Source organism: Cariama cristata, unplaced genomic scaffold (assembly GCF_000690535.1).
Source record: "Cariama cristata isolate BGI_N322 unplaced genomic scaffold, ASM69053v1 scaffold36356, whole genome shotgun sequence".
NCBI lineage: Eukaryota > Metazoa > Chordata > Aves > Cariamiformes > Cariamidae > Cariama > Cariama cristata.
In genome coordinates, this window is record NW_009621048.1 from 57,780 (window position 1) to 70,150 (window position 12,371).

Here is a 12,371-nt window from a genome sequence, read left to right on the forward strand (position 1 = left end):
CCGCTCCAACAGCCAAATTCAGGGGGTGACCTTGTGAAGTCAGAGGAGCTGGAACAAGCAAACTCCTTGAGTCTTGAAGGCCTGTATTTACAAACACTGACCTAGATCTGTCTTCAGCTATGCTGATTGTAAAACTGGAAGAATCTTACTGAAAAGGTGGCACTTTCTTCTGTAACACTCAGTGGTTTCTGAGCCACAGAAACGCCAGTAATTCTGATATTTGATAACCCTCGAACTATCGCTGATAGCGAAAGAGTGAGAGGTGGGTAGGGGTGACTACCTGACCGACCTCGGATGTCTGGACAGAAGAAACCTTTCAGCTAGCATTTAAGGAACAATAAGAGAGAAGGTGGAGGTCAGGAGGCAGCTGTCGGTCATCTCCCACCCGATGCCCTTTTCTCTGCTGCTATAACTGCGCTGGGAGGTTGTCATGTTTCCAGAGATGGGCTGTTTCCAGGTGTCAGTGGGACAAGGAAGAAGCACTCAGTGACCACCACAGGCAGAGATCCATGCTTCTCAGTCTAATTCAGAAGTTGCGTGAGGGTATTTTCTTTTTTTATCAGCTCCGAGTTCAGTACTCGAGAGCGAGCCCCACGTGCTGTGGGACAGGAGAGTGTGTGATCTCAGCCCACCCCCTCCTGCCTACAAGGGCAGTAGTGAAGTCGGTAGAAGGATTTATTTGGTGGAAAGGACCGGGATGGTCCTTTGTTACTTTGAAGTAACTGCTAATCCGTGTAACCACGGAAATTTTTGCAAAAGCTCCTCGGAGACCATGGGCGGACTGCTAGGTAAATACTCTGGGGGTGAGCTGCTGAAACTCCCCTCCCCAGACGCGGCCAGGCCTCCGCCGTGGGGAGGGCCCAGCACCACACAGGGCTGGGGTGGCGGTGGGGCTTCCTGCCAGGGCCCTGGGCCACGCCTGGCTGCCTTCGCCTGCGCCCTCTCCGCGGAGGGCACGGGATGCTCTTCTCAGAGACAGGCTCCACGACCAAACATTATTAACCTTGGAGCAGCCTGACACGTGGCTGCAGGGCACAGCTTGCCCGTGGGCTGGGCACCGTGAGGCGAGGGTGCAGGTGTTCATCGCTCAGGTAGGCCTGCGGAGTTCGGGGACCCAGCTGATTTATAGCAAAAAAGGACCTGCTTGTATGAGTATTAATTCTCTGTTAGGTCAGATCTTATGTGATGGCAGATCAGAAACACATCCACAAATCCACATTTTTTCCTTGAGCTTTTCTGTCTGTATCTATCTGTTATTCTTGTGTTGCATACCAAGAGTTGTAACCCTTTTCAGACCGAGCCTATTTTTATTGTTATGCAGAGCCCAGCACAACAACGCTTGGGTCCATAGTGATGTTGCTAGGCTGCCGTAACGATGCAGTAACACTTTGTTTTATTTTCCAGCAGGCCATGTCAGTTCGTCCAGATCTTTACCAGCACTATGTGCAGGCCTGCCAAAACTTGGGCCAACCTGAAAACCCCTTCATTGCTCGTGTGCTTCAAGAAGCCGATAAAAATGATAAAAGGTAAGGAAATAACAAACGGCATGTTTCAGATGCTTCTGAAAGCCTTAAACAAGATAGCAGGACAAGGAGTTAAACAATGAGAAAGTTCATGCAGTTTCAGGCTTAAACACAAATCATATTTAGCATTTACTGCTGAAGTTCTGGTTTGACTCATCTTGACAACATCTTGGCAGAAGTTTGCAGCTATATATCCCTTCTGGGCAGTTTTACAAGCAGTGAAATCAAAATAAGTGAAAAATGTACAGGATGGTGCCTTTGTGTCCCTTAGAGAAGCCAAACCCAGTGTCTAGTCATCCTAACTCCCTTTTGTCTCTCTCCTGTTTAAAAAGCCTCAGCTGCATCCAGTTAGCTTCCAGCTGGTAATGCTTCCCTGCACTGTCTCTGAATCCTGCCAAGGTATTAACCACTCAAACTCCCTCTCATTATGTGGTTAGGTAGGGCTTCCTCTCATGGGTGCTCCTGGGGTCAAAGTTAATTGTCCTTTGGAGAGAAAACCTGAGAAAATACAGCATAGGGAAAATGGTTTGTGTTAGGTTTTGATCCTGAGGGCAGGACAGAGTAAATGAAAGAAAGGGATACAAGTAAAAAGGAGATGATGAGGTAACCTCCAGGATAGTCTTTATTTCCATCTGCCTTCCCCTCGTCTTGCTGCTTCTTGCTTTTTATGCATGTGTGCTAAGCGTGGTCTTGCAGCTGTGCAGCGTCTTCAGAATATGAAAAAGGACAGTGCTGAGGTACAGCTTGAATTGTTTTGTCTGTCGTGGTGCTACCAAAGGTTGTGACAGCATCTAACTGCATGCAAATGCATCAGTGAGGGCAAGCATGGATATACTTCTTACCTAGAGAGAGAATTAATTTTTCTGTGTCACTTTACTTTTCCCCATGTGCTTACATTTTTATATTACAGCAGATGGACAAAAGGGATCACATTAAAAATAGCTGGAAATAATCATCTAGTGCCTGTGCAGAGGGTTACAGATGACGATCTTCAAGTTCTTGCCTCTGTCTTACGCAATACTGTATTTGCCACAGGTAAGCTTTTTTCACATATGCTTGACACTGCTCTGCTAATATGAGAAAATATAAGCAGTCTTGATTTCAGCCTTAGTTCGTCTTTATTTCTTTTTGTTTAGAGATCAATTATTTGTAGGTACGCATTTGTCACATTCTTCATTCTTCATCTTTTTCAGGTTTGGATCTTAGGTATAATGTATTGACTGATGCTGGAGCAAAGAACGTAGCAACATTCCTCCAGGTGCCAAAGTGATGTTTGTCTTTCAGCGACTTGTAATTTATTTGGCTATGATAATATTTATATGTGGTGTATTGGAGACAAGAATGCATTGGTTTGGCAAAATTCCATTAATTTTGATTTTCACATCCAAATCCATCCTACTAGAATCTCAGATCGTATTCTCTAAGGAGATTTTAAATTTCTGGTAGAAAATCATTGGACATTTGATTAGGGTGTCCTGAAGAAAGAATGATGGAATAAATTGTGGGGCTTTTATGCTTACAGCTCAATTCAACAAAGGAGGTAATGGTATTGTCAAGTGTGCTAAGGCCTTTGTTTTAGATACTTTATCATCTCTGTTAGCCTTTTTGTAGGCCTAAACATAGGAAACTTTAATGCTGCCTTTTTGTCATTGTAAGCACTGGAACACAGACAAAAAGTGGTGAGCTGCTACTCGGTGCCCATGTTCCTAGAGCTCAGGGAGTGCCATTAAGTTCACAAAATGCCTGAAGGCCTGCATCTGAGCTTGACCACCTGCCTCGTTTGGGCACGCTGAGCACGCAAATTCCTAGGTGGTTTCTGTAAGCCCCATGAGGACCTACACGCTACATGTTTTTCTGCCTTTCCCTCATCATCTGATGTATATTGGTATTCTTTAACTGCTTCTCCAAATCAGGGGCTGCCTGAAATGCAGTGAAGGACAGAGGTTTTAAGTACGTGTATGATGCATCTCCTTTTTTGAAAAATACAGGCAAGATCTGGAAAAAAGTCTCATTGCTTTCTGCTTTGTTTGTTCCTAAGGAAAACTCCACTCTGCGGTACCTTAACCTGATGTTTAATGAGATTGGCACAAGTGGAGCAGAGCTGATAGCAAGAGCACTCCATGTGAGTATTTGTCTGGGAGATTTAGACAATGGCATCTAGTTTGATATTTTTGCTTTTGATGAACAGTACTAGCTGTCCTGCCAGCATCAGAGCTGGCTGAAAGGGCCCTCTGTCTTCAGTCCATTCAGTATTTTGCTGTATCACAGGGATTGCTTGTTTTCCCAAGGCAGACTTCAGAAATCTGATTTCACACAAGAGAAAGTTGCACTGTGCTGCCATTAACACTTAATTATCACAACTGTCACAGCTGGATTTTCCTGTGTGAGAAATGCTATGCTATAGAATATATAATGCCATTAGTTTTTTCCTTTTTTTTTTTTAAAAAAATTGTACTAAATTTGCCTGTACCTTGATGTCAATATTTGTCTTGATTCAAGATGTCTAAGACATGTTTTCAAAACTTTGCCCTACAGCAGCAGCATAAAAACAAATTTGTTATTTTTAATGTGGTTTTCCAAGGAAATGAGGCTTGTGTATAAGATTTGTTGTTTGTGAAATGAGACTCACGTGAGCTTTCTTCCTCCTTCATAGTCTTTGAACTCTGAACTGATTTCAACTAAATTTGACAGACTTCCAAAACACTATGGTTGTAGCATAGATTGTACAACGCTGGGCTTGCAAGCAACCCCCAAAGCTATTTGTGCAGCCCCATGGCAGCGTTTGCTGGGTTTGCTGAGCAAGTGGGTGGCAGAACGTGATCACCAGCCCCTCAGCTGCGTGGGGTCCCACTGCCAAGCCAGGCAGGGGGGGATGCAGGGGAGAAGGGGGGTGTTATTGAGGGAGGGAGAGGGAGAGAGGTGCTGTAGCAAGGTACCGCAGCAGGGGAAAGGGTACTGGGGACATGTGGAAGACATAAAAGCTGTATGAAATGAGGCTTCATTAGTTCTGCTGCTCAGAGAAATACTTGTTTTGTAATCTCTTACTTAATCAACCATAATCTCTGGTAATGAGTGATTACGGTGGTACTGAGGAATTAAAAATACAAAACTACTCTGCATTGCATTTAGGGCTTTAACAGTTGAATAGCTACTTCATATCCATTGAAATTCTGTGGAGGGTGGGGGGAAAGATGCTGACTTTCCTAGACCTCTGATCAGAATTTTATATTGCCAGTGAAGTCTCCGGTCCTGCAAAGACTTATACACTGGTTTATCTCTGCACTGAGTAGTCCTACCGAAGGCGACGGGCTTCACTGAACTTTGACTGGTCATGTGATTTAAAAGACTGAAAAATAAAGCAAATTATATTCTTGTTTAAAATATACTTACTAGGTTTAAATAATTTTTGATATAATTTACATTTTGGATGCCACTTTAGCCAGAAATATCTGCCTGGATTATTTTCATGACTGTGAAATTGTGAATCTGGGAGAAACAAAAGTTTTTAAATACTCAACTTTTGCTTCCATACTCTCATGCATTTGATTCCACTGAGGGGAGCCTGAGCCAACTGCTTAGTCAGTGTTATCGCTTAGACACAATTCTTCCGGATGGTTGTTTTGTCTTTATGTGACAACCAGCAGGATTCACAGGAAAAAGGACAGTGTTGTTTTTCACGCCATTTAAAAGTAATTGGTTTTTGTTTTGGTTTTGTTTGTTTGTTTGTTTTGGTTTTGTTTTGTTTTTTCCCCATTTTGTCTAGAGGAATAAAACTCTTGCGTATATGAGAATGACTGGAAACAAAATAGGAAACAAAGGTGGGATGTTCTTTGCTTCAATGCTAAAAGTTAACTCAACCTTAGAGAAGTTGGATCTTGGAGACTGTGATATCGTGAGTAACCCAACAAAATTATCAGCAATGACATAAGTCTTTCAAGGGTATTACAAAGGTCCTGCAGTGCTTAATTAGGGGAAAATGCCATCTGTTGTCATTGATTTTACATTTTGTGGTAGCTGGAGGTAACACAACATATAATACTGCAATGCATACTTGGAAAGGCATGTTGCATGAAACACCTGTGAAGTCATAACTGATGATATATTAGAGCCACTATATCCCTGGGAATTCAAGTGCTCAGCTTTCAAATTTTCTGAGGTTTGTTTCTGCTCTTCATTTTTGTTATGCTAAGTCCTGTGTAATTCATGTTGAAGAAAGGATTTCTTATTCCCTGAGATTCTTTTTCTTCTAAAGTGTGCAGTGCTATAATGCCTGAAAGTCACCCAGTCCTGTAGGTCCGTTGCTCCTATTAGAGCTCGATCCATAAAGGACATAAGCACAACAGTGCTGAATTCAGTAGAAACGCACCCAGTTTGATCTTAGATAACCTGCCGCCTCCTAGAGTCGGGTGCTGAGGCTTCTTAACACAGTGCACAGGGGAAGCCAGAAGGGTAGGAATGGGTCAATGCACTAAGCAGGGTGCTTCCCACTCTAGCCACTAAAGGCCTGTGGATTGTTTTTAAAAACTTCTCTTTGTTTCCTGGAATTACAGAATTTGCTCCTCAACTAGAAGGGGGAATACCTTTCAGAAAGTGTGAAGGGTGTTAGGAATGCATAAACAAGGAACGAGTAGCCAGTGTGGGATTTATTTGAAGGCTTATTATGTTTATGCTTGGTAGGGAGTTGATAGAGAGTTGGTTTGGGTGTAGACCAGCCTAATTAGAAAGTAAAGTAAATAGAAATTAGTGAGCAAACTAGAAAGAAATAAAACAAGTCTGAGTTGGCCCGTATTCTAGACTCTCACTTCTCTGTACCACATTTAGTACGAATTTACCTAGTGGATAAATGTTAGCCAAGACTTTTACCAAAGACCTCAGGGAACACACAGAAGCTCATTTTTGCTTCATGAATCAGGAAAACCAAAATACAGGATCAATTAAATGGACACGTATCATTGACATGCATTATTCTTGCTTTTTATTTTCCGAGTTACCAAACTTCCTAGTCATTTGTACTTCTTAGTCTAATTCCACTCTATTATTCCATAGGGAGTTGGCATTGGTATTATCAGAAAACACATTATGCGTCTATAAGCACTTGCCTACTGCTGCGTCTTTCCAGAGTGCATGGAGGCAGAAATAAAAGTATTTCCAATTTGAGTCCATTTGATATTTTTGATCTTCTGACAATCAATTTTAAGAAGTCATGGTAATTTGATAGCTTGATCTATACATTAAACAGGTTTCTCTAAAGAGTTTATTTATTTTCATTTCCAGGGTACGCAGTGTCTAATAGCAATAGCAACAGCCCTGACTCAGAACAAATCAGTCAAAGCAATAAACCTAAATCGTCCTTTACTATACAGCCAAGAGGTATGTAAGCAGACTGTAGTAGTGTCAGCTCAGCCAAAGAGAGAAGCATAAGTAAAGTCAGTACGGATGTCTTTATAGACATCTGAACTACACAGCTCTCCGGGTTTCCTTACAAAGTGAATTAAATGGTTGCAGAAATACTCGTTTTCTCTTTCTATGCCATGTTTTGTGCAGTCACAGACTGCCCCTGTTTAGCTAGAAGCTTAATTTTAAAAAAGTTTCTTTCTTGGTACATATGCATTTGTTAAATAATGGGCTAATGGAGAGGTCTTGGTGTTGGAGAACCAAGTATTCCTTCTGCTGTTACAGCATGGAGAGTTTTATATGTCCATTCAGCAAATGGAGGGAGAAATGCTGTTTAGCAGGAAATGAGAGGAAGAACAAAAGACAGCTGTTTATCTGAGCAGTGCGATGCCCGCAGCCTAAAGAAGAAAGGCACACTTCAACAGTATGCCATATTCACTGCGCTGTGTGGTTTTGTTGTTTCACTATGTGAACTTGAAGCATAAATTTAACAAGTGAATGAACCTCATCAATGTAAAACCTATGATGCATTTGTTAGCCAAAACAAAGATGCAAACCCTGCAAAACAATCGAGCACTGAAAAGAGAATCTGCAAGGCAGCGTTTGCTGTGGGCAGCACCACAGGCCCCTGGATGCCTACAGAGCTGTGGGGCTTCTGCTTGCAGGCATGTCGCTTCTGGGCCTGGCTGGGGCTGCTGAACCCTGGGCTGTAGAGCTGGTTGCTGTGGTGGTTTCAACAGACGGGCAGCAGTTGTCAGGCATCTGCGATAGGTACAGGATTTTCCTGATGGCAGGATGACGAAATTAAACTGTCACGAAGGCCAGATCTTCCTAAATTCCCAAGGGTGACTTTAACAGTTTAAACAGACTTTAGTTGTTTCTTTTCTACTAAGACAGGGCTTGATCTGCCTAAACCCAATTTTAGAAGTCAATTTAAACTACTGCTATTGAAAATATAGGCCAGTAAGGGCCTGGTCTGTATCTGTGGGAGACTGCATTTGCCATTGTTCTCACTTTCAACTCTTACCATTTTCTGAGGCCTCTGGGTTGTTCCCTTATTTTTGACTCTCAGTATTCACTCAGTTATTTTCTTAACTAAACATGACAACTTCAAAATGAACTTACTTTGTCTTACAGTGGCAGGACATTTTTTTCCCATAGCAATCCTGTTTCCTTTTACAAAATAATAGATCCGCATCATAGCAAAATACTTTTAATGTTAATGAAGACTGACCCAAAACATTCCGTTTTTTAAGAGCAATGACTGGGAGGAAAACTGATTAGGCATAATGATTCAAACATTGATGCTTCTGATATTTGCAGGGATGCACATAATACTGTAAATCCGCAAATAGCTTTCTGGTATGTTTCATTTTTTTTATTTTCAGTGTTACCACAATATATTATTTCCTGGCTATTTTTAATACAGTATACAAAATAGAACACTACTGATGACCAAATCTTGCTGTTAGCTGTGTGTCTCCCTTTTACTGAAGGGAGACCTAAAGTACAGCTTAATAAAACTGAGTGCGTGTCTTTAGGAAGAGACCACAGTTCATGTAGCTCTGATGTTGAAAAATAACTCTTCTCTTGTGGAACTACACTTGTGCAAGCATGAAATGAAAAACTTTGGTGTAGAGCGACTGTGTGAGGCATTGTATGAAAACTCCAGCCTGAGATACCTTGATCTTAGCTGGTAAGTTGATCTTAGCTGGTAAGTTACTGAGTGACATAGCCCTGGCTAACATTAGAAACTCATTTTCTTAGCACCTTTTAAAAAAAAAAATGCATGCATCTCTCTTTCAGTAATAAAATAACCCATGATGGTGTAAAATTTTTGGGAGAACTACTGAAACGGAACAAAACCCTGGCAATCCTAGATCTTAATGCAAACCAAATAGAAGATGATGGAGCCATCTACCTGAGCGAAGCCTTGGCTTTGTACAACAAGACTCTTCAAGCGTTAGTATTTACGTAATTTCCCCAGACACTGCGGGTGTAAGAAACTTGGACTTTGCAGTGGCTGAACTGACATCAAAGCTATGTGCTTTGATACTAATCAAAATAGAAAAGTCAGGAAGTTCCAAACTTTTGGGTCCATTTTTCCTTCTTGGGGGTGGGGGAAGAACACAAGTGACAGATTGGGTGGGATTTCTTTGCCTAAGCTTTGCCGTCTCCTGCCACGTGAGATGCCCAAAGGCCTGTGAGACATCCTGGGTGCTGGCCTGTGGGCCACAGCTCCTCTCAGAGCCCTGCAGCTGGAGAGCAGGCAGGACACGCTAATGCATTTCAGACAGCACAGGAGGCCTGTGTTTGGTAACGGAATGAAGTCCCCTGTAGCTTTGCATGAGCTAAAGGAGTAAAACACGAGGCCAAGACATGCCATTCAGTCCCTTCCCACACTGCCAGGCCTACTCACAACTCATTTTATCCCCTTACCCTCGTACTTCCTTTTTTTCATCTTCTATCCGTTGCTGTGTGGCCTGACACACACTTGTTCTTCTATTTCAGGGTTTTTTGGGTTGATGCTTAGATCGGTTTTGTAGTGGTTCATCTCACATGTGATTCACAGCTTTTACAGCCATTCTAAGGAGGCGGGGAAGGCAATTAGATCTCGTTAGTTCCTTTTCCATCTTTAAAGCGTAGGTCCCTGCGGCACACAAATGAAAACAAACCAAGAGCTGTACATCTTCAGAATTTTAAGATAAATCAGATTACATGCAGGGATAAGGCAGTGTATTTGTTGATTCTGATCTTTAACACTTAAGAAAAATCCTCTGTTTAAGTTAGCTTCCGGGTGAACCCAAAAGAGCTGTAATCTCTCCATCAGGGTGTATTTTCGAGCCCGCATTAAACCGTGCGCCGGCAGGATGTAAAAGCTGATCAAAGGTGTTACCTGAAGCCATTAGTTTTAAGTAGCAGACTGAGGAGGTGGCGGCTGCTAGGTGCCTCTGAAAGCCTTCCAGGTCCACTAATATAAAAATAACTGCCACTCCACAAAGATCAAAGCTTAGCCTGGATAAATGCCAAGGCTTGGGCTTCAAAGCAGACTAGAGATGAGACCTGGCCACCATGCAGTAAGTCACTGACACCGAAGAACTAAATCATGAACAACCTGGCTGGAGGAGTCATGGAAATGCCTTGAGAAACAGCACAAGTCTGTAGTTCAAACTGCCTTTAGCAACCTGAAAAAGATTTTATAGTAGGGCTGGACTTGATACAATTAAATAATTACATTATTAATAACAAATATAAAATTTCAATATACATATAATAATAAAATACAAAAGAAGGATAAATCATAGTTAAACTCTCAGTTTTAACTAAGAGATAGGAATTCAGGGGTTTGGCACATATTTGCATAACAATTTTCTCTGTTTATTAGGTTGTCAGTAGTACGCAACAATATAAGTGGCAAAGGACTTTTAGCTCTTTCGGATGCAATGAAAACAAATGTGGAACTTTCCTATATTTACATTTGGGGGAACAAATTTGATGAAACCACCTGTATGGTAAGTGTTTGCTCCTGAACTCTTTTAAGAGGGTTGTTTTGATTATTTTTTTTTTAAATGTTTTTACAATCAGTGGAAAAACTACAGCAATTAATGAACAAGATACCAGATTTACTATGTGGGTTTTTTTTAAATAATTATAATATGGTGGTGGTGCTGTAGTGAGACTCACTGAACAGCAGCATAGTGACACGATCAAATACTCTCCTTTCTGTGTTATCTTCTAGAGCCTACACTGCAGTCAAAGTGGAATATTTTATGTCAGATTCTTGCTCTTACTCATTTCAGGCATTTTCAGAATTAATTCAGTCAGGCCGCTTGAAACCTACTTGTACTGACGTGGGACCATATGAAGCGGATGGGCACATTCACCTTGCAGAGCTCTCCCATGGCCTTAAGAAGCATTACTACTGGACACCAAGTTGTGGGGAGGTGATGAACAAAGACGCTAATGCCAGCCTGGCAATTGCAGGGGTTTCAGAATACTTGTGAGCGAGGCAGCAGCTCGATGCAGTCCACATGCTTGAGCTTTTCCTATCTGGTTTCTAGTAAAATAGACTATATCAATATCAAACTTGCTGCATGTTGTTTCTTTGAGGTCTTTAGTCCAGAAGGAATCTAAAAACACCTGAAGTGGCATTAGAGATAAAATACCGAACCAGTGACCTTAAAATTTCTTGCTAAAAATGCCCAAGCTATTAAAAGCCTATACAGATGAAAATGCATTGATTTTACTGCAGTCGTTTGTATTGCACAGTATTTCCTTTGCCTTACCATGATCAGCTGTAGTCCCAGGGTTCCTGGGTGATAGATTAATTTAGTGTGATAATATGCCAAGAGGAAAACATTTTCACCATGGCACAGTGCACTAAGAGTGACACTAGGTATTCTTAGCAGTAATGGGGAGAAAAAGAGTCTCTGGCCAGAGGCATGTGAAGAGTTTAGACTGCAGCAGTGGTGCAGGCACATGAATTGAACTCCTAGCAGCTGAACTTCTCTGCTCTATCTAGGAGACCTTCTCAGATCAGGATTTTTATCAAATGCTTATTTCAAAAAGATACAGGGGCTGGATCAGAGCAGCAGCAGCAGAGCCTACGGATGGAGCATCACGATCACAGGGTCCTTTTCTGCAGGGCTGCTGCAGAGGAAGAGCTGCCGTTGCCCTTCCTGGGCTGCGGTTTCTGCAGTCCGGTTTCCGTGTAGCAGGGAGAGCCCACAGGTAATGTTATTGTGTCTCTGGAGCGCAGCCCAGCAGATCAAACTGACAAAAACTTACACCTGGGACTGCCGCTGGGCAGCAGATTTGCTCCACAGCAAATCAGAGATGCTGTAGAACGAGATTCGTGCTGAAGCCAAGAGGTTTGGCTAAATCCATTTGTTGTTACTGTGCTCTGTATACGCTCTCCTTTTACTTAGTAATTGCATGCTTCTGATCTTTTTCTGGGAGTGACTTTTTTTTTTTAAACTAAGTTAAAGGAACTTAAGCGTTAAGTCACTAGATGCTAGAACTTTACCGCTAGTGAACCGAGTTTACTGGGATATAAATAGTATTTTGATTAATCTGCAGCATGTACTTTTTTCTTCTACTACAAATGAAAAACATCACCAAACTTGGTGTTATTTCTTCCTGTCTCTTGAAAACTGTTTAAAAAGATTTCCATCATTATAGTCATGTGGCAACTCCTACACATGAATAAGACAACATATGCATATAATGGTAGTTAAAAATCGTTTAATTGTTTGGATACGAGCTTCTTAAAAGCTTGGGAATCAGTCAGATCGTTTCCTTTTTCCACCCACTCTGTTCGTACCTGTAGAAGTGACTAATCTATGCTCCTCAACAGAAAAAGTCACCCAATAGGACAGCAGAGGTTTGCTGAGAGGCTTTTGCTAGTGCCATCTTCTGCATGTCTACATGTGCCTGTTAAAAATTAGTATAAAG

The 12,371-nt window shown here is 41.8% G+C and overlaps 1 protein-coding gene across 1 annotated transcript; it reads left to right on the forward strand.

The window, feature by feature from the left end:
- Positions 1-1,410: 1,410 nt before the first annotated feature.
- On the forward strand, positions 1,411-10,921 carry LRRC34 (leucine rich repeat containing 34). The gene is made up of 10 exons (XM_009701821.1): positions 1,411-1,526; positions 2,434-2,558; positions 2,717-2,781; positions 3,562-3,645; positions 5,287-5,415; positions 6,798-6,893; positions 8,459-8,613; positions 8,724-8,879; positions 10,303-10,429; positions 10,718-10,921. Exons 1-10 carry the CDS (start codon positions 1,411-1,413, stop codon positions 10,919-10,921), a joined length of 1,257 nt encoding a protein of 418 aa, XP_009700123.1.
- The last annotated feature ends 1,450 nt before the right edge of the window (positions 10,922-12,371 follow it).